The sequence below is a fragment of the Drosophila albomicans genome, chromosome 3 (genome assembly GCF_009650485.2).
Source record: "Drosophila albomicans strain 15112-1751.03 chromosome 3, ASM965048v2, whole genome shotgun sequence".
Taxonomy (NCBI): Eukaryota; Metazoa; Arthropoda; class Insecta; order Diptera; family Drosophilidae; genus Drosophila; species Drosophila albomicans.
The window spans coordinates 26,522,945-26,544,910 of record NC_047629.2 but is presented as its reverse complement, the minus strand read 5'-3'; the positions used below and the strand labels follow the sequence as shown (position 1 = coordinate 26,544,910).

The 21,966-nt window shown below is 41.8% G+C and overlaps 1 protein-coding gene across 5 annotated transcripts in view; it reads left to right on the top strand.

The window, feature by feature from the left end:
- LOC117567867 (teneurin-m) overlaps positions 1–21,966 on the top strand; it is a 145,863-nt gene that overhangs the window by 68,879 nt on the left and 55,018 nt on the right. For all 5 annotated transcript variants that reach the window (XM_052004190.1, XM_034248135.2, XM_034248134.2 and 2 more), the window contains exon 2: positions 17,628–17,825. In XM_052004190.1, the coding sequence (XP_051860150.1) occupies positions 17,628–17,825 (198 nt within the window). The remainder of the gene's footprint in view (positions 1–17,627; positions 17,826–21,966) is intronic.

Here is a 21,966-nt window from a genome sequence, read left to right as displayed (position 1 = left end):
TGTTGATTTATTCACACTCTTCGTAATCTATCAAAGTCGCGATTAATACACATAGATTAGCATCAAATTCACAGTATTCACTATATATGTATATTCTTCACAAATAATCGGCTTAAATGGCGCTCAACAAAAAGCACTTTTGGGCTACACTTTAATTAATAAAACTCGTTACCAACAACGCGTTTTTTGCTTTACGCTTCACAGCAATCACCGTTCATTAGAGACTGGAAAATCTTTATGCCTCTACGAGTATATGAGGAACATTATTAATTATTATGCTCTCATGGCTCTCAGCAACGGGAGAGTAGCAACTGAAGAAGCGTACAAATTGTCCAAGACAAAACTGAATGAAAGAAAGCAAAAAGCAAAAAATTGAAGACAAAAGCAAAGCGAGAACATTGAACGGCATTCAGTGTTTTATATTTCTTTTTTTGTTGTTGTGTTGTGTTGTGTTTTTACAGCCACGTTAATTACAAAAACAATAACAACAGAAAAAGGTTACCGCCACGTTATTGGTAGATGGAAGACAAAACTGCCTCCGCCTACCTCAGTCGAAGACCGCCCGTCATCAATAGCTGGGGGGAAGCCAGGGGAGAGCAGCAACTGTTAATGTCCATGCCGCACTCAAGTCCAAGTCATTTATATTAATTTTAATAACATTGTTAAGCCACAACGTAGCCTAGGATTTGGCCAAAGCCGAAGCCAAAGCCAAAACCAAAAGCAAACTACTCACAGAGTCTTGGGTGTTAACGATGAAACACTTTTCGGTTTATGAATTTTTGAGTAGATAATCAAGCAAGCAAGAGTTCGAGCTCGCGTTCGAATTCGAGTCTATATATCCATGTCGATATATATCCATGTCTCTCTTTTGCCGCATATTAAAAACAAATTAGCGTTTTGTTCACTTCAACTGACTGCACCAAAAACGAGTCGAAGAGCTGATGGGTTTAATGTAAATGTGTTTTTAAGTGCATTGGCATTTTGTAGCAGGCAGCTAGCTGGTTGCTGCGTGTCAAATGTGTGCAATATTTTCACTGGCTTTTGATTATAATAAATTTGAATTTGATAAATTTTGCAATTCGCCAATGATCAAATGAGCCTCAGGTCGCGTTGCATTGCAATTAGCGTGAAAATGGTTTTTAATTGAGCCATAATGCGGTCGGTCGACAAGCCCCCAGAGAGCTGGTTAGTTAGTTAGCTAGACACAACACAACGCATTTTGTGACCCTCAGCTGTCCGAACCCGAACCCGAAACCAAACACTGCTAACCATGTACAATTATTTGATTTTTGCATTTGCGGTTAACGCGCTGATTGCGTTTTCGAATCTGTCTCTCGCTCTCTCGGTTTGCATATGAAATCATCAGCAAACCATATTTTGGAGGCTGCATTTAACATTGGCTTAACCTTCATTTTAATGAACCCATCCGGCTTCGGATGGAGAAGCTTTCTTCAGGCTCTACTATGAGCTGACAACAACAGCGACGGCAAAACTTTGGCATATTAATTACTTTTGTTGAACTACTATTAGTAGAGTGAATTGGAGTGTGGGGAAGGGAAAGGGGAGAGTGATAATGACCAATACACAATGCCAGCGGGAGTGAAAGGCACCCCAACACTATGTACTTAGCACTTTTCCGGAAGAGAACAAACACACACACACACACACATACACACATAGAAAGAGGAATAGGAAACCAAAGCAAAAAAAAAAAAAAGACGCCAAACTCAACCAGCATGCTGCTGCCTGCCACATTCTGCGTTTGGTAATTAATCATCATTACATTTTCGTAAACGAAGCGAATTTTAAGTGGGATTTGCAGCTCAGACAGCATCGGCAGCTAAACAGGAGGAGGCATCAGCTTCTTCCTTCTATGTATATCAAGTCTATTCCAGACAGACAGACAGACAGTCAGCTATCTATCGAAGCCCATAACATGCTCATTTAGTAATGATTCTCACTCCCCACTTGAACTTCTTTTGGGTATTGGCATTCACTTGAGCGTACTTTTCTCTCTTTCTCTGTAGCTGGCCCCAAATCTATCCATTCATTCATTCTCGTTCTTGTTCTCATTCTCGTTCTCGTTCTCGACTCGTCTTGTGTTGTCAGTGCATTGACAGCTGGGGCTGCTTATCTGTCCTGCATTTGACATTTAGCATTAAAAACGCTTTAATAATAACGCAATAATAATGCCCTCCTCTGCTTTTGCTTGTTACAATTTTTGCTGGCGATGGCAGAAGACAGCGTCAGATATTTATCATTTCATCAATCAAATGGACGACGTCCTTTCTGTGCCTGGGTTGAGTGCGGATGATGTTGCGGAGGTTGCCCAAAAAGAAAACTTTTCATCATTTAATTTTGCCGCTACAATTACCCAAGTTCAAGTTCTGATCCTGAGCCCTTGGAGGGGAAAGGGGGAGTGCTTTGAGACTGAGAAGCCGATTCTATATCTCAGTGGCGAGTCCTTCAAAGCATCATCAATCTCTTTTAGCGTGTAAGCAAAATGGCGTCCATTGGCAGGACAATAACAGAAACACATACACAACAGAACTTATCAATTACAATGGCCGCCATTTTGTTAAGTAGCACACACACCCATGCGTTCACACACATACACATAAATCTCATAAATGCATGTCATATTTAAAAGCCAAGCGAAAAAGTTGCGCCCTTGGCTTTGTCATAGATTCTTGTTATAAGAAGTGGCTCAGTTGTTGTTGTTGTTGCTGGCTAGCTGGAAGCTGGAAGCTTGTGGGTTGGAGCTTGGGGCTTAGTTGAAGTCGCCAATCTCATTTGTTGTTGCCGGACAGAGCAGTTGGACAAGGGTTTTGTTGCTGTTGCCTTTGCCTTTGCTGTTGCTGCTGCTGCAGTTGAGTTATGACTTAAGCTGACATTTCATTAGTGCGCATTAAGTGTTCTGCGAATGAGTTTACTATGAGACACCCGACACTCTCTCAACTCTCAGCTGGACAATGGCCAAGCACAACAATGCGAACTCGAAGCATACACACATCTGTGAGATAAAGAGAGGGAGAGAGAGAAAAGTGTGAGCTAGTTTTTGCGCCCAGACTTTGCCTTAATTAGTTGCTGTAATAAGGCACCATTCACATAAGCTAAAGCCATAGCCGGAGTCGGAGTCAGAGTCGGAGCATCGCAAAACTCTTCATCGGCCACCGAATGACCCAATTCTCTATATAGAATTCTCACACACACACTCACTCGGACTCGGCGAGACTTAATTGGACTCGTTTCGTTACGTTTCGCCTCAATTTGAACTGAGCTCTGTTAATTAAACATTATTCAAATTGACCGCAAGGCTTGGAAACTTGCGCAAATGCAGTAAAAATAATTAATTGAGTGGCAAATACAACCGATAAACAACTAATCGATAAATATACAAGTAGTCAACACACGACACACGAACTGTTTGAATTTAAGCTTGCAGCTTATTAAGTTTTAATTGCCCTCAAAGGGTCACCGAGAGAACGACTTTCGAATGCCCTTACTTGCAAGTAAAACTAATGAGCATATATTAAGAGCTTTGTTGAATAATTGGAGATAATCATATTGATTTGGCAAACTGAACTAACATACTATATAATATAAAACACACGTAATAAAGCTACAGTCGAGTAAGTGTTCTCGACTGTGAGATACCTGCAACCCATTTCTGCGTTCGATTAAGACTAAACTCATAAAGCTTTCGTAACTGCATATAGATGGATTGATAGATCAACAAACCAATCTTAAGTGATGAATGCTTATTTTAAAAAATACTTTGAATATATATTTAAAATATTACAAACGTCTGCAAACAGCTGAAATACCTGCACTTTAAGGCACTTTCAATGAGCACAGAGCATAATAAAAATAAAAATTCAAATGAAATGAACACAGTACAGGGAGCAGAGAGGGAGAATAGGGAAAGGGAGGGGCACGGGAAGGGAAGGGGAAGGGCAAGACAGTTCAGGTCGATGTTGGGGCATGCTGAAAGCGGGCTTGGTCCTCGATTCTTTCTCTCTCTCTCTTTCAAGTGGGCAAGCCACTCGAGTGGCCACAGCGCCACTTGAGCGAGTCCATGGAAATGAATGGAACTGACCACGGACTGACTGAATGACTGAATGCACGAATGAGTGAATGAACGAATGAGTGAGTGAGTGAATGAGTTGAGCGAACGATTTGCATGTACACAAAACATTTGCAAAAATGGCAAACGCTGCAGCAAATACAACTAACTAGAGCACAGCAACATACACTAAGGGAATGTCTAAAGCAAGAGCAAGAGAGAAAAAACAAGTAATGAAAAGGTAGAGGTAGAAGGAAGGAGACTCGACTCGACTGCAGGTCAATTAATTAAGGGTAAATTAAGTGCAGTCCTAAAGAAGGAAGGCAGTTACAGCTGCTTCTGCTCCAGTGTTTGGTTGTGGCCTGCTAGCTGCTTAGCGATTTGAGTGGCAAGATTATGAACTCGAGCACTAGCCAAGAGGGTAGAGGATACGGCATAAATCCTTGACTACTACTACGGCGTACACACGGAAACGGTTTAGTACATTGCCCGGAAGTGGAAAAGCTTGAAAATGGTAAATGGTAAATAGGCAGCAGCAAACAATGGAGTCCAACCCCAACCCTAACTCTCTTTCTCTCTCTCCGTCAACTACAACCCCAATCTCGAACCTCATGCTCTTATCCACATCGACACATCCAGAGCCAGAACCAGAACCAGATCCGAAGTCAGAACATGCAGTGTGTGTGGGCGTGCACTCTGACACTGATGACGGCCAGCCCGCTTGATGAACTGCTTGGCCTGCAAGCAGAACTATCTGAGAGCTCAGAGCTCTGTGAGCTATGTATAAGCTCTGAGCATGTGGCCATGTGCAGATAAAGCTGCAATGCATTTGTATTTGTCAGGTTGGCATTCGCCGGCCATTAGATTGAAGCTCGCTGCTGCTGCTGCTGCTGCGACTATAAATGAGCCGTCGAATTGACAAAGAAACATGGGGCCAGGAAATGCAACGGAAGACTAGCAAAAAACTAGTTCAACTTTAACTTTACGAAATTGAATTGAAAACCCGAGCGTGTGTTCACTAAATAAGGAGCACAATTGACTCTCGGATAATCATAAGACCCACACGCATTTTGCATAAGACTCGCTTAAAGATCAATTCAAACAGCGCATAAATTGGCAAGGCAAAAAAAAAAAAAAAGAGAGATGCCACTCCGGGGCACGGCACGAGTCTTGAACAATGGACAGCACATTAAATTAGCGCAAAAAGATGCGCATATTAATGCAGTGCAGTGGCGGGGGGCAAGTGCAATAATAAACATAATGATAACCAGCAGCAATGACCACAGCAACAACAGCAACAACAACATCAAGTATGTATTACTGCACAGATAACGACAACAATAATAAACTCAATAAGCAAATAAGTAGCCAGACAACAGCAGCAGGAGAAGAAAAAGAAGTTGCTGGTTAAGCAGTGTGGAGAAGGAGAGGGATGGAGGAAGGCCGTGTCATATTTGCATTCGACTCGAAAGAAGAGCGACGAAGCAGCACAACAATGGCAATTTATGATGAGGTTGAGATACGAGAGGCAAAACGAATGGACAATTGACTTGCCTCGTGGCATTGCATTGCATTGCAGCATTGCAGATTGTCGGTAGTAGGTGTAGCTTGTTGTAGCTCGTTGTAGTTGTGTAGTTGTGTAGTTGTTGTGTAGCTCGCCGGGCAGACGATGCAGCGATAAATTAAAGCGCACTAACTAACCGGTCCAAACTGCAGCCAAGATAATGGCAAATGAAGCCGTAGGAGTTTCGCAGAGTCCAGCCTTTAGCTTGGGTCGTTGAATGCCACAACATGTTGCGCATTCAAATGAAGACCGCGTGTGGAACCCACACACAGAGACAGAGACAGAGATCGAGAGACTGAGAGACTGAGAGACCGACCTGACAAAGCCAGGAGCAGCACGTTCATTCAAATTGTGTGTGTTCGACGGCAAAGCCAGGCTCTCATTGTTTGCGCCGTTGCGCCTGCGCAGTAATTTATTTCATTTATATTTTTTGAATGCTGCCGCCGCATCTCTGTAAAGAAAGAGAGAGAGATGTGGGGAGCTACAGTCTGCGTTTTATTATCATTGCATAAGCACAAAAAAGGTAATTCGCTTCACATTGTTGCTGCCGTTTTGCCAACTTCAAAAGTCATTAACTTGTGTGCCAGCCACGACCTCGCCCGGTGTTCTTCTCAGCCAAGTTGCCAGTTGCCAGTTTCCAGTTGCCAGTTGCATGGACATGTGCTTGCGGCTACTGTACGCGAGCAACCAGAAAAAGAACAAGCTGAGCAGCAGCAGTGCTCTTCTGTTTTGTCGTTTCGGGATTTGGTTTTTAGGAATTCAGTTTCAGTTTCGGGTCAGACAACCTGATGTCTGCTGCCTACGCAAGAAATGCGCGTTCTTGTTGTCTGGCTAACGAAGCTCTCGAAGCTGGCATCGAGTCTCGCTGATTAGCCATCTCTTATGCCCAGGCTTATGCAACCCAGCTCTCCCTCTCTCTCTCACTCCTCAATCTTTCCCTCCCGTGGTGCACACACGAAATGCATTTTAAATGATCGCAGATTTATCAAAAATAAAAAACTAAAAACCAAAAAAGATTTCTCTCAATTACAAGCGATTTGCATATCAGTTTCCGAATCATTTCACAGTTTCACGCAGGCGAAACAATGATAAAAAACAAACCTATAGATACATGTGTATCTACAAGATACTCGACACGGAAATTGACATTCGAGAGTGAGAGAAAGAAGAAGTTCAATCGATAAACTAAATCTCGTATCTCATTCACATCTCATATGTGTATCTGGTTACCGCGACTAATTTTTTGTCACTTTGCTGCCTTATGCAAGCACATTTGATTTGCATTTTCATTTTCATTTTATAAGTATTTTCCATGCTTAGCATGACAATGCGCGGTGCATCGCAAGAAATATGAATGCTGTAAACATTCATTAGCAAGACATTTAAATTAATTTTACAATTTTTATTATGATTTTACAGGCGAAAGTTGTTGTCATCTCTAGTAGTATGATTTTTCGATTTATTAAGCTGATGGTTATATCAGAAAGTAGCCCTAACAAGATGGGTTTTTATTCACACAATTTCCGAACAGTTTTTCGCCACAATATTTGAAACTGTCAAATGCATTTCACACTAACCGTTGGCCAAAAAAAAATAATATGCATGTATGTTGCATAAAATTGTAAATGTTAAATTGTTGATGGTAATTGCTGGCGGTGACATTGACAAAGCAGAACAACACAACACAACACAACAATAAAGCACATCAACATCAGCATACCAAAATAGCGTGGTTTCCAAAAATAAATAATAACAATAACATCACAAAAACAAAACCAAAAAAAAAGAAAGAAAGAAAAAAATAATAATAATAAACACAATTCGGCGAGAGAAAGAGAATAATGCACAAAATGCAATGCGGTTACCCACAAAATGCAACCAAATTAAATTATTGCGAAAACTTTCATCATATATGCGTACATACATACATATATATTGCGAATAATGAAATTAAAGAATGTGCAAAGTGCAATTTATGTATGAGGAATTAAAATTGCAAATTTGATACACTATCGTCACACAACTCTTGCCCAATTATCAACTATAATTATTTTGCCAATTAAATGCCACAAGCATAACTAATCGATAAATTATTGTTCTTCTATTTGCAGGTATGCAGCGTCAATTAATTCTCCAATTAATTCTGGTGTCATCGGAGTAAGAGTGAAAGTTAACTGCCTTCAATTGGATGGGAACCTATTATCTTATTTTTTCGCATTTAATTTTGTTGCTCACTTTGATTTTAAAGCCTGTTCAAAGCGGTTAAACACATGTTCCTCTCTATAAAGCAGAACAAAGGTGCCTAGATACACGTGTATAACGAATACAATAGATAAACTCTGACGCACATTGAGAGCACAGGTTGTAAACACAGCGTAAATAGTTTCAATAAAGGACATAGGAGAGGCAACTAACCAGATGCGAAAGAGAGTATGAGTGCGAGGTAACAACAGTTGTTACACGTGTTGCTTACGCTAACCCCGCCCATACGCCCACACAACCACAACTGCACACACACACACACACACATACATAGTTAAAGCCAAAGCCAGACACAAGCTGCATTTGCCATTTCCTCATCCCCCCCGCTACCCACTATTGTTATTATTTATGTGAGCCAAACAGCAGCTTCCGTTTGTGCCACATGCGCCGCGTTGCATTGCGTTGTGGCAGCGAACAGGCAGGCAACGAACAACACGAAAAGGAAGCGGTGAGCATTTAAAAAATACACGCAGCGAGGCCTTGACTGCAATATGTTGCCTAACAGCGGGCGAACCTCTTTTTGCTTCCCATTTCTCTGCTCCTTCACTGCATTTTTATAGATTTTTACCAGGTCAGCGGGGCAACGGCAGTAGTAGGTAGAGGGGCACGTTGGCTTGTTTAACATTTTTCAACAATTTATTTAATCACGGGCTTAGCTTCAAGTTGCCAGTTACCAGTTGCGAGTAGCGAGTAGCGAGACAGCAGCTGCTTTTTCCCTTACATATTTTTTTCGTTGCATACTTTTTGGCGGGCATCGTTTAATGCGATGCAATGCAAAGCGCAGCTGGCTCCTTCTTCGTCTTCTTCTTCGCTTTCTCTCTATCGCTGTTGCCCCCTCACAACGTTGGCATACATTTTGCATGCCATTAAAAGTCAGCGGTTGCTATGTATATATGTTATTTTTTTTGCTACATTTTAATTGCTTTACATAATGCCAACGTTTGCTTGTACTGTGTAATTCAGCTCCAGTTGTTGTACTTGTCGTTGTCGTGGTCGTCGTCGTCATCGTCGTTGTTGTTGTTGCCGCAATGTTTTCCCATTATTTTTAATTGTTGCTCTCGCGCTGCGCCTGTGCGTAACTGAAACACAGAAACTGAGAACTACAAAAAAGTTGCCAAACTTTTTGCATATGCATTTTGCCTAGGCGATAATCGAATTATTACTGAAGCAGAAGCCCTTGAGCCGCAATTAACCGACTTTAATTGCAAAATTAACGTGTGTAGAAATCAAAGCAATACACGAAACTTTTTAATTAGGTGCGCCGCATAAAATGTTGTGTAATTTATATTTGCATTTGTAGCAATTGCTAAAATGAAAACTCAAGATGTGTTAGAATCCCAAGAGAGCGAGCGAGAGCGTGGAGTATGTGAAACTTTTGTGTGCCCTTCAAAAAAACCAAAAAAAAAGAAAAGAAAAAAAAAAGGGAGAGTCGCTGTCGATCAAAGTTTTGCTGCCCTCGAAAGTTGTTGATGTTAGCGTAAAGCCCACGCATCCGTTCCACTGACATCGTCGTCATCGCAGTCATCGTCATCATCATCATAATTCGCATGCCTCTTTGCACCCCAAAGTGGATGATGGTGGCAGAACTTTTGTGCATGCGGCATCGCATAATTACCAGGAACAAACTTCAACAGCAGCAGCAACTAAACTTGAAAAATGTTGTGCCTCCTTAATACGTAAGGAAAGTTGTGTTTTGTGCTCTCTCTCTCTTTAAGATGCTCAAGAAACATTAATATAAAAAAAAAGAAACAGAACCGCAAAGGAAAGGCGAACAAGAAAGAAAAACTAACCCTCAGAACTTTTGGTACTTTTCAATTTTTGTGTGAACTTTACAAACGCAAAAAATGAGCAAAGCCAAAGTGCTCGAGAGATGTTTGTATGTGTATGTGTGTGGTGTACTATATGTGTGTTTGGGGCAGGGTCAGTGTGCAACCCTCGAAATGGAATATAAAAATTAAGAGTGTGAGCACCAGAAAGAAGCAGCGAGAATCCCATTTAACGACTCTCCAATGTGCACTAAAAGCCAAGCTAGAAACCAACAAACTCAGAAAAAATGAAAATAAGAAGTGAACATTTTTAAATTATATTAGCACAAATTGAGGGGCGACTAGAGTGAAGAGTGGAGAGTGGAGAGCGGAGATTGCAACCAAAATAATAAATAAACCAAATGCCACAACGACAATAAAGAGCCAAGAGCCTCGGACCTGTCGACAAAACTGCTTAAAGCTCAGCGTCGTCGACCCCCAACTACAGTTGCTGTTTCCGCTGCTTGAGCTGGACGACTTCTCTTTCATGTCTTACCAATTAAAGTTATGTTGTTGTTGCCACAGTTGTTGCTCTCTCTTCTGTTTGCCCCCCGCATTTAAAATGCGAAGATGTAATGTGAAACGCGTAATGTATACGCCGTGTTGCCGCGAATCGTTGTTGTTGCTCCCACGCAGCTCAATATAATGATGAATGTTTTTTTTTTGATTCTCTATATATTAGATTGGCTTGGGTTGTTTGCATGGCAACTTTTGTCAGCTATAAAAAAAAACGAAATATAAAATCCAATTAGCGTTAGATACCTAGAGATTTTTCCCTACAAGATCAATATAACATTCGTCAGCCAGCAACTGCAGCATTCTCACTCTCTCAGTTCAGTTGCAAGCAAGGACAATGTGCTTGCTCCTTCAGTTTGCCGCCAAGTATCTCTTTGTCTTGCTTGAAAAATAGAGAAGCAAGAACTAAGAACACGCCTCGGGTGATTGCACACGAACATGAGCTAAATAGCTAGAGAGCTAAAGAACTGAGAACTGAGAACTGTGAACTGAGAATGGGGGAGAATTGGCTTGGGTCAGGTCATGTTGTCTGTTGTCAGCTTGTTGCACTTGGCCTAAGGCTCATTAATAGGGCGATTATTTTTTCTCTTTCTTTTCTTTCATGTATATTTGTGTATGTGTCTGGGTGTGTGGCTTGCCTTCAGCTTCTTGGTGGCGCTTGTTGACACTCATTGAGACAAAAGTGCTTAACGGCTGCACTTTAACTACCACACACAACATGCAACATGCAGAACTATCTTTTAGTGTGTGGGAATAGAAGACAACGTTGAGTTGCTTTATTTTCTGCTTTTGTTCGCTTAATTTGCAACTCGACTGCAGCACGTTTTCTCGGGCTGCAGACAATGCAAAATGGCGGCGGGTGTGAGGCCTCAATGTGTGAGAGTGTTGCATACCGCAAGGCGCTGGCGAAATGTCAAGCAGCTCGTCACAGCAATTGTCGTCGACAAAGAAGGTTAAGCACATGCACAACACACATTCGCAGCTCTGGAATGCGATTGGCTTTGCCTCTTTCGCAGCCTGGCTGCCACTTTGAAATGTTAATGAGCCGCAGGCAAAGTGTCAGTTATCTCTGGCCTTCATAGTGCAACACACACTTTCAAGTTGTGTTTTTTGTCTTTGCTCTGCCGCATTTCCGGCAGTAAAAATTGCAATGTTTCCATGCCGCACAGCTCGGCATTAATTTGTGTAATTTCACGCGAATTGAGTGGCAGTGGGCGTAGTTGCGACCTAGTTGCAAGTTCTTTGCTACTTCTGCTTGCCACATTCAAAGTGCGCTCCAAATGTGTCAAATAAAGCGTTAAATTAGATTCCATTTCATTTTTATTTCACAAAGTTTTGCGCGACAAGTTCTCTAAGCGTTGTCAGTGCCAAATAAATCTTGAAAATTACACTTTTTGTTGAAAATTGTCACTTGACGTTTATTATGTGCCGCTCAGGGCAATTAAGCCCTCCAGTTAGTTAGCCTTTAAGCCTTTAAAGCATGCAGCAGCGTTTGGCCATAGCGTGGTCGGAGCTCGTTTCGCTTTTTAGTTACACATCACTTTGGGCCGACACGATAAAGTATAAACCGCAAAGTATGCTAGACCGAGACGGTCGCCATCGCCATCGTCGTCGTCGTCGTCGTCTAATAGGATTACTGACAGAGCTGCACTTGCCACTAAGTAGGCAAGCAGGTGCAGAGAGGGAGAGAGAGAGAGAGAGAGAGAGAGAGAGAGAGTGGGGGGCAGACGTTGCAAAAAATGATGAACTCAAATCGTTTCAAGCGGCTGGCCTGCGGTTTTGGTGCCGTTGACGCCATCGTCACCATCGTTGCCATCTTCGGTCTAGTGAAGTTTGCATGCCACAAAATCAATTAAGCGACGTCGCGTCTCTCAGCTTGACAAAAACTATCAAAAGCTGTCAAAGTTGGTTTGCCAACCGCAAAATGCGATGGCTAAAATGCCAGAGAAGGGGCTCAATGGAAGGTTTTTAGCTGCCTCAACTGGGTCAGCGTTTAAATTTGATTAGCTGCGCCGCAAAGTATGCAGCAGCAGCAGCTACCAAAAAATAAGAAAAAAAGGAAAGACTGACGGCAATGTAATCAAAACTCTATCGTGCTTTAGGTTAGCTATAGCTTAGGGGCCGCATCAACATATCAACATGTAAACAGTTCTGATGCGAAGTTTGATCCTCGCCAGCAGCAGCAGCAGCAGAAATAGCAACAGCAGCAAGGAGCCTAACAAGCTTTGGCGTTAGTCCTTTGTCCCCTTGTTCTCCTGCCCCTCTACCGATAGCAGTTAGTTACTAACTAGCATACAAAGCATACTACAACAAGAAGAATAACAACAACAAGAACCAAACAAAAAGCAAACAAAAAGAGCCCAACTTTTAGCTAAAATATGCGCATCGCGTGCCTTTGGCTTTTTACCTTTATATATGTCGTGTTTAGTATTAACGTACCTTAGTTGATGCGAGAGTGTGTGTGGGTGTGTGTGTGTGTGCAAATCCCAGACACACACACATACACACACACGCGTTAGCCGTGAGAGCAACACGAAACGTGACTAAGCTGACAATTGTGTCGAAGTAAATCCAAGTTTTGTGGCCGTACACTCGGACTAAATAAATCTCCAAGCTAGGCAAGCGATAGAACAAGAGAGAACGAGTGTAGACAGAGATGGAGAAAAGTTTGACAAACAACAGGCGTATTACTGCAAAGAAGGGAATGGGGGGAAAGGTGCGTGAGCTGTGGGAGGCTGAAACATGACAAGTGACATAAATAGTTGGCCAGACATTTACAGGCAAAGGAGGCCCAAGGAAGTTTGTTAAATTTAATAACACATACGATATGTACACACATACAAATGTATATATTTTTGTGGTATATGTGTGCATATAGAGCTACACACCTAGGCGATGTTTGTTTGACAAGGACATGAATCGTGGTCTTAGATGAAAGACGTATTCGAGTCGAGTCGAGACAAGAGTTGAGTCTGTTTTCGTTGTGCCTATGGCCACAGAACTTAACAACTTTGCCTATACTATTTATAGTTATGTATGTCAAGCACAGGCGGTCAAATACACACACACACAACACACCCCACCCCGCTCAGCACACGGATGAGTGCAAATGTTGGTGCAAATATAAACAGAGACAAGCGACAAACGCTTACACGCATATAGATGGCCCGCATTATAGTTTAGTTGGGGATGACGGCGTGGGGCTGCGGGAATTGTCTCTAACTAGGTGCAGTCAACTGCTGGCATATAAACAAACAACCCATCATGAAGAGAGAGAGGGAAAGACAGAGAGAGAGATGGACGACACGTAGTTGCAGCTAAACAATTGTCAGTGCGAGCGCCTTTTGTTTGTCGCTGTCGCTGCAAATGCATTTGTGTAGATGTGTGTGTGTGTCTCTGCGGCATCTGCTTATCAACAAAATGACAGCAGCAGCACTAAGCGAAATAAAGGTATGGAACCTGCAGCACGTTGCGTATACGCAATATTGCACATTGTTCACATATTTGCTGCAACATAAATCGATGCAAAGTGCTGCTATCGATTGCGCAACAATTCAAATTGCCGAATACCCGTTTTGGAAATGAAATAATCACGCAAATGAATTCGTAAACTTCAGCTTAATTCGCATTTAACCCAAAGAAATTGTTTAAGAGCAGACAGCAAAAGAGGTAAAATAGCGAGACGAAGTTCTGCCTCAAATTCAAGCTTAACTCACATTGCAGCTGTCATACCGAAAGTGCTTTACATTTCTCTCATTCGCAGAAGATGATGAAGACAACGAGGCAAATGTTGATGATGTTATTTTATTCTCTGCCGTTGCCGTTGATGTTGATGTTGCTGTTGTTGTCAGTTATTGTTGCTGGCACCTTGGCAAAAGGTGTTGGCATGCCTTTTGTCCCTCTCAGCTTCCACTTTGCCTGGTATTTGTTCATTCCTGGCATGCCACAAGCAGCTGGTGTCCTTTTTCCACAGCAGCCAACGCACTGTTAATTTAATTAACATTACGCATTTTGGGCGTTTTGGCAAAAGTTGTCTTTAATGCCAGTTGAAATCGTTAGCAAAAAGTTAAAACTTGCATATGATGCCAACTAAAAGTAGAGGGAATTACTTTCTATGGAGAACTGGGGGAACTGTCTTTAAATACTTTTGCCATTTGCTGTGCTTATTTGCATTTGTTGTCGAGTGCATTATAAAAGCATTAAACTGCAAGCCAAAAAGGCCATCAGCCAGCTCAGAGAGTGAGCTAAGTGAACTAGGGATAGCATAGTGAAAGCAGCAGCATCAACGAGAGAAAGCAAATGCCAACGCCAAAAAAAAAGCGAAGAAAACTCTACAAGGCAAATTTGCTTTGTCACACACACACACACACATGCACACATGCACGCTCAATGGCATTTGCAGTCGTGTGTGCGCTGCGAGTTTTTCATGCTCCGCCTGACGAAATGCCATTACACATTTTGCGTACCCAGAAAACAGCAAAAGCAACAGCAATGACAACGACAATTCGCATTCAAAATGACAACGACAATGGTGACAACAACAACGGCAGCAACACAAACACAAACAAAAACAAACAACACCCACAGAAAAATAAACGCTGGGGGTTGTAGAAATGAAGATAAGCTGCTTATCAGCGCCATTGCCTGGTCTGGTCTGGTTTGGTTTGGTCTGGCCTGGCCTGCTCTGTTGTTATCTCGTTGTTGTTGTTGCTGTTTCTGCGCTGTTCCTGCGCTTGGCATTCACATGGACTGACTGCTCCTGGCTGCTGCTGCCGCTGCCGCTGCCGCTGCGGCTGCTCTTACGCCTGTCTGGCTGCGGATGCCAACTGCCAAAGCGAAGCAAAAGGCCACCGACTGCAACAGCAGCTACTTTTGTTATGCGCCCTGTCAGAGTTGCCAGCGCCAAGAGCACCATCAGCATTGTTGCTGCTTGTCGTCGTCGTCAAATGTCGCCATTTTGGTGTGCTTTTGCTTAGTCCTTGACGTGGCAGCGAGACCACAATTGACATTTTTGCCACTCGTTGTTTAATATTAAACTAATGCGCGTGTAAAAGCCGCAAGCCACAAGGCGCAGTTCCAACTTCACTGCTTCAATATACATATAAAGAAAAAACAAGTCAGAAAAATACTCTGGAGTGTGCTCGACTGTGAAGATCCCGCTACGAATTTTGTATAAAGGCGAAATAGTGCGATATTCATTTAAAATAAACAAAATGAAGGCTTTCGTATACTTTTAGTATTTTTGTGGTATATTAATATTTAAATGAATACCACACAAATTCAGACTTTTAAAGATTTTTAGTATTTTTGGTATATTAATTTGGTATATTCTAAAATTAACACTGCACGGTTTTCCTTACATTAAAAGGCGGATATCTCACTATATTCAAAATATACCATAATGTGCAAAATATACCAGATTGTCGGAGATGCCTTGTTCTGCCTTTTATACCCTTTTACTCTTTGGCTACCGGGTATACAAACTAAAAATATGTTATGCAAATGTCGCAAGATGAGCTTCACTTGTGCGCCGTTGATGGCAAAATAATTTGCTTGCAAATGTGCAAGTTTTGCTCGGATTAAGCTTTGTCTTTTGCACATTGCGCATACGCCTAGTGTGCGCAGTCTAGCAATTTCAAATTTGTCTGCTACTGCTGCTTTCTCTCTGTGCTAAGCGCCTTAACTCTAGAAAACTAATTACACACACAAGCCAAAGACAAAAGTCCCAAAAATATTTAAGCCGCAGATGCCCCAGCACTCAAGCTGCACAGTTTTTAATCACAGCTGACCGTTGAACCATCTCCAATGCAATGTCAGTTCGAAGTCTGTGTGTGTGTGTGTGTGTGTGTGTGTGTGTGTGAGAGTGGAAAAATGTGTGCCCGAACTTTGGAGCTGTGTTTAACCGCGTGAAATAATCTTCGCTGGCAGCAGTCAGAGGCGCTCCATTCTGTCGTGCAGTCGGGCGTGTTTCATTATGATGATAATGCGCAGGCCTTGCGGCCATTCAGCGTCGCATCCCAAGCTGCTGGTGTCACATTTTCCGCAGCTTAAATTTCCCACTCACAGTCTCAGTCTCAGCACAGCATAGAGGCCACTTTTCAGCGAGCGCGCGCGTTTCCATTTCCACTCTTGACCGGAGCCTAACGCAATGCGATTGGACTAGACACACACACACACATTTGAGCATAAGCATGGGAATGTGAGGACGGGCAGGATATAATTTTCGCACCAAGCAAATCTCAACAATTTCGAATTTCACCCGCTGCCGCGTTGGCCGTTGGCGCTTCCGTTAGCCATTTCTCCATTTCATCGTTCAACGTTCGTCGTCCGTCGTCGTTCGCTGTTCGCCGTTTGCTTTTTTATTATTTTGTCGATTTCGCTCTTGGCATTTGAATTTGTCGAGCATCCTGTTTGCGCAGCCAGCCGCCAGCAGCTGTTAGTCCTCGATGTCCTGGGTGTCCTCAACGTTCTGTGCCCTTACTTTTTAAGCCTATAAATGAGCTTAAAATTTTCTATGCGAATGAATGTGAATGCTTTTGAAATTTATTATACTCGTGGAGTTCGCGTTTTAGCCTCAGAGTGTTGGCACGACACACCCACAAACACAAATACACATACATGACAATATACAATTTGAATGTATATAAATTTGTGTATGTGTATATACACTTATCAAAGGCATTTCGCGCCGACTTCTCGAGTTTTGTCGCTGACGATGGCATTCAAATTTTTTAGCGCAGTAAATTGAATTTTATTTCGATTTCTTTTCTGCTTTTCTGCTTCGACTTGCTTCCCATCTTGCTGAGCATCGTGAGAGAGAGAGCAAGGGGATGAGGTGAATGCTTTTGATTTTCAAATTGCCTTTTGCTTGGTAATTTTGCTGTATTTCAGAGATACGCTCTTGTATCTACGGGTGTGTTTGTTGGTGTGTGTGTCGCAGGAAAAACATTCAATTTTGAATGCTGCTAAATAATTTCATTTTTTTTTGCACATTTTTCTCGCTTGATTTTCGTGCCGAGCTTCAATGCGCACTGATTGCATGCTCTCACTCTCATTCCCATTCTCCTGCAGGCCTTAAATCCTGCCAGTCTCTCTGTCTGTCTGTTTGTCTGTCTGTTCCGCCTACAATATCCATTTCCATTTCACAGTTTTGCAATTTGTAGTTGTTTAAATATTCAAAGCATACTTTTAGTGTCAAATGTGCAATGATCAACGCCAAAATAAAAAAAAAAAGAAAAAAAAAGAAATAACTGCAAATGTATATTGTGCAAATTGTTGTGAAATGCTGCTGAATTTTATATATCGTTTGGCGATGAATGTTTTATAATTGAGAGAGACAGCAAAGATACTGTTGGTATTCAAATATCTGTATATTCGTGACATGCTAATTTTTTATTTTGATTTTTTTTCGCAGGCTTTCTCCTGGAGGGAGTCACGCCAACGGCACCACCGGATGTTCCGCCACGTAATCCGACAATGAGTCGCATGAATAATGCCCGTTTAATTGCCGGCGCTGTTGCTAACAATCCCAATGATCTGGGCGTTGACTTTGAGCCATCGTGTTTGGTGCGGACGCCATCGGGCAACGTTTACATTCCTAGTGGAAATATAAGTGAGTACTCCAAGTATTTTTCACATACATTCACACATAAACATATATTTTTCTAAAACTGGGGCAACTCCATCTCCTATCGAGTGCTATGCAAATCGTCTGACCTGCTTCAAAAGCCACTTGCCTCATTTAAATGTTAAGCGTGGGACGTTTCCATTCACCGTTCACCGTTTGCCATTTGCCATTTTGCCATTTACCATATTGCTATAAAAATGCAAAACAGTTGGTGGAGAAAGAGGGGGGGGGGGGAGTTTGTGCCAAGTAGAGGCACTCGTATTTTTGCACATTTGCAGCGCTGTTGTTTTGGGCCATGCTGCGCCTAAAATGCTGCAATACATTTGCCATTTATTGTTTTTCCAACCGTACGTATTTTTTCCACTACTTCTCGATTTTCACATTTTGGCTTTTGTTGGTTTGTTTCTTTTGTTTTCGCTGCTGCTGTTCGTTGTGTTTGTTTATTTGTTTGTTTGTTTGTTCGCTTGTTTGTGTTCTCTGCATGCGCATATCCGCAAGCAGGCTTTAGGGATAAAAACGTACGAAAGTGGACTAAAAATAGTCGGCAACAACAACAACACCAAGTGCGTGCCACGAAATCAACTAACACAAGCAACAACAGCAAAAAACGCTGCCAAACAGCCTCTGGGGCCTATGAAAAAGAGGTAGAAAAAAATAAAACCAAAATTTAGCAAACAAATGCCGCAGCCTTTACTTCTTTTTTTGTTGCGTACATATGAATTGCTGCATAGAAATTGTGGCGAGGGCGGACAACGCAAAGTGCTGCTGCATTTAACTGTTAGCACAGCAGCAACGCCATCAACAACAACAGCAACAACAACAACAACGAGAGCAACAACGAGAGCAGCAACAGCCGCAGCCTTTTAGGCAATGGATTTGATAATGGCTAAGAGCTGTCGAAAGTGGAATTAAATTGTGAGAAAGTCAGACAGAAAGCGATTGATAGTGTGTGTTCCTGTGTGTGTGCGAGTGAGACAAGGCGACATAATGCGATGAAGTTTCGCGTTGCAGCTGGCATGCTGAATTTCTGTTGCATACTTTCGGGCGCGTGCCTTAAAATATCAACAAATACGAGCTGAAGCAACAAAGAAGGCGGAAAACAAACGCAAAGAGCATAACCAACCTCCCCCCCTTTTTTCCCCTCACTCTGCTCCACTGTCTTTATTTCCTTAACATATGTATGCGTATGTGGGTGTTTCATATATATGTATGTATGTGTTACACATTTGTATAGCATACTTTCGGGCTGTTGTTGTAGTACAGTTTGCTTACGCGTGCGTTGTATTTGTGTATTTGTTTTTTGCCGCCTTTTGTTTACTTTTTTGCATTGTGCAAATACACACACAAACTGTTCTTGTTACGCTCTGCTCTGCTTTTGTTGCTGTTGCTGTTGTCGTCGTTTTTCTTGTTGCCATCCATAACGTATATGTGTGCCAAGCTTTGTCTAGATTTTGCTGTGTCGCATACAATTTTCTTGCGTTTTGTTACAGCTTTCTTTTTTTTTACTGAAACTGAAACTGTACGCTGCTTTTTGATGGCATGGCCAGCTAATTTCAATGCAAAACTTAAGCTCAGTTGTTCTATATAGATTAACAAACAGGCAGCCAAATCATGTGCTCGACTTAAAGCCTTAAAGTGGCAATTTAAAGCTGTGTGTGTGTGTGTGTGTGTGTGCCATATTCTCGTATGCAAAACTAAATATGTATACGTATGTATGTATGTGTGCCATCCGTATAGAATATGCAAGCCGTAACCCAAGCTGACAGGGCTTAAGGCTTCTCGCATGCATAACATTAATATTGAATGGACTTGGCCGCCATTTGCATTTTGCATATCATCATTTTTCGGAATGAGGTGGACCTTTTGATACGGCTGTGGCTGCTGCTGCTGTCTAAAGTGCAATTAAATGACAATTTATGAAATTCTATTTGCGTTCATGCATAAATTGATAAGCATCCGAAAATGCCAATTTTGACTTTTGCATTCATTGATCAGCTGTGCTCTCCGTATTGATTAAAATTCTCAGCAAATTGACATTTCTCTTTCTCTCTCTCTCTCTCTCTGCCACAAATACATACGTCTATATACATATATGTACCTGACTTTGTATGTATTGGCCGTTGTTTGCTTTGCCGGGCTTTTAAGCATATTCTCTACACTCGGGAGTCCTTTGCTTGCTCGCGAAAGTATTCGCCGGATATTTTCATTTCATTTTTACAGCGACGATTTTTATGCAAAAATATTATTTGTTGACTTTTGGCACCCAGCAACAGTCGGAGCGAGGATCCCTCCCACCCCAAAAAGTTGAAACTGAATTCGTTACGAGCCGCAGCCACATCCCAGGAGTAGAGGAGAGCGGAGAGTCGAGGCAATGACAGCCCCGAAATGGACGGGCCTACAATATTTTAAACTCTCTCTCCCTTTCTCTCTCTATGTATCTGCTTCGCTGCCTTTATGCATGTATATATACATATGTATGTGTATACAAAAAAAAGAAAGAAATGCTGGATAAAAGTTTGCCCATATTATGCTATAGTTAAAAATTTCCTGCAGGGTTTGATGGTTTTTATACCCTCTGCAAAAACTGCTTAAAGGATACTTAAGAAATTATTATTTGTATTAAATAATAAAATCATTTAAAATTGTATAATATATGCATAGATATCATGATTTTATTATTATTATTTATTATAAAAAAATAAATATTTAACACACTCAAGAAACTTTCATAGTATTAATCTCTTTTATAATCTTTAAAATCGTGTTTATAAATATATCTTAGATCATAGGGTCTCTTTAAGTCGAACCAACTACAGCAGCTGCCTTCTTACTTGATTTTTTTGTTGGTCGCGTATGAAAAAATGCTTATGCGCCATATGCAAATGCAAATAAAAATGGGCATTCTGCACGATTGGAAACCACACACACTCACTCACTCACACACATACAACAGTCGCATATGCATGTATGTTATATGGAAGTTATCATAAAGTGAAACAAAAGTTTGGCCAAGAGTTAAAAAATATATTTTCCCGCAGCAAACCAAAAAAAAAACCAAAAAAAAAAACTCCACAAATTGCTGCTACCCACGCGCCAGTTTTTTGGGAACGAAATCAACTCAAACAAAAGTCGACATACTCATATTGATGCTTGCCCTTTGCCCTCCACCACCTCCTCCTGTTGGTGCTGTGATTCAGAGCCAAATATGTTGTCTAGTAACAGCGCAGCGGCAAAGTCAATTCCGGCTTTAAAGAACAGCAATGAAGTAAATATTTAATTTCACAGAAGTAACCAAAACAATACAGATTTAATACCATTTCAATCGTATTGATTTCTCTTATAGATTCTCCATTTTGTATTCTGTTTAAAAGCATTGATTGCCATTTTTTCTTTCAAATTGTATTTTGAGTCGGTGCATTGAAGTACACTTAATTAACTAATGAAATACGTATAATTTGATTGTGAATTGTTAACGCACCCGACACAGACATTGCACTTGAAATGGAATAACAACTGGCGACTGACTGTGAACTGAACTGGACTGGACATTGGCTATGCAAATGTTTAGTTGGTTGGTTGCTTCTGCTGCTTGCCTCAGTGCTTATTGCCGCTTTTACTGCGCCAAGTTGCATGCTTCGTTTTTATTATAATAAGAGCCCGTTGCGGCATTTTGATGCGGTAACTTTACCCCCAACTCAGCTGCCAGCTCTTCCGTTTTCACCTCTATTTCTTATTTTACCTTCTACCTTCTCAGTTGCTGGCTGTCTCTCATTTACTGTTGCTTTAATTTTTTATCGTTTCGAGGTTAGTTTGCGAAACTTTAGCTGTCATTGACCGAGGCGAATGCTACGGCAACGGCAATGGAGCAAAGGCCAGACACCGACAACTCGTCGGGCTGTCCGAGGTCTGCCTACGTCGCCTGCCTGATGCGACGCGCCCCTTTTGTCTGCCTGGCCAGGCTGTGTCCTTCAACTAACTTCCATGCCATGTGGCCCAGTAGTTGTTCTCATAGTTGTACTCGTAGTCGTTGTCTAGTCAAGTCCGTTGCGGTTGTCCTGGACTCGACTCTTTGCCATCCATGTCCAGTGTCTATTGGCATTGGCTCGTCGTTATTGCTTTCGACTGG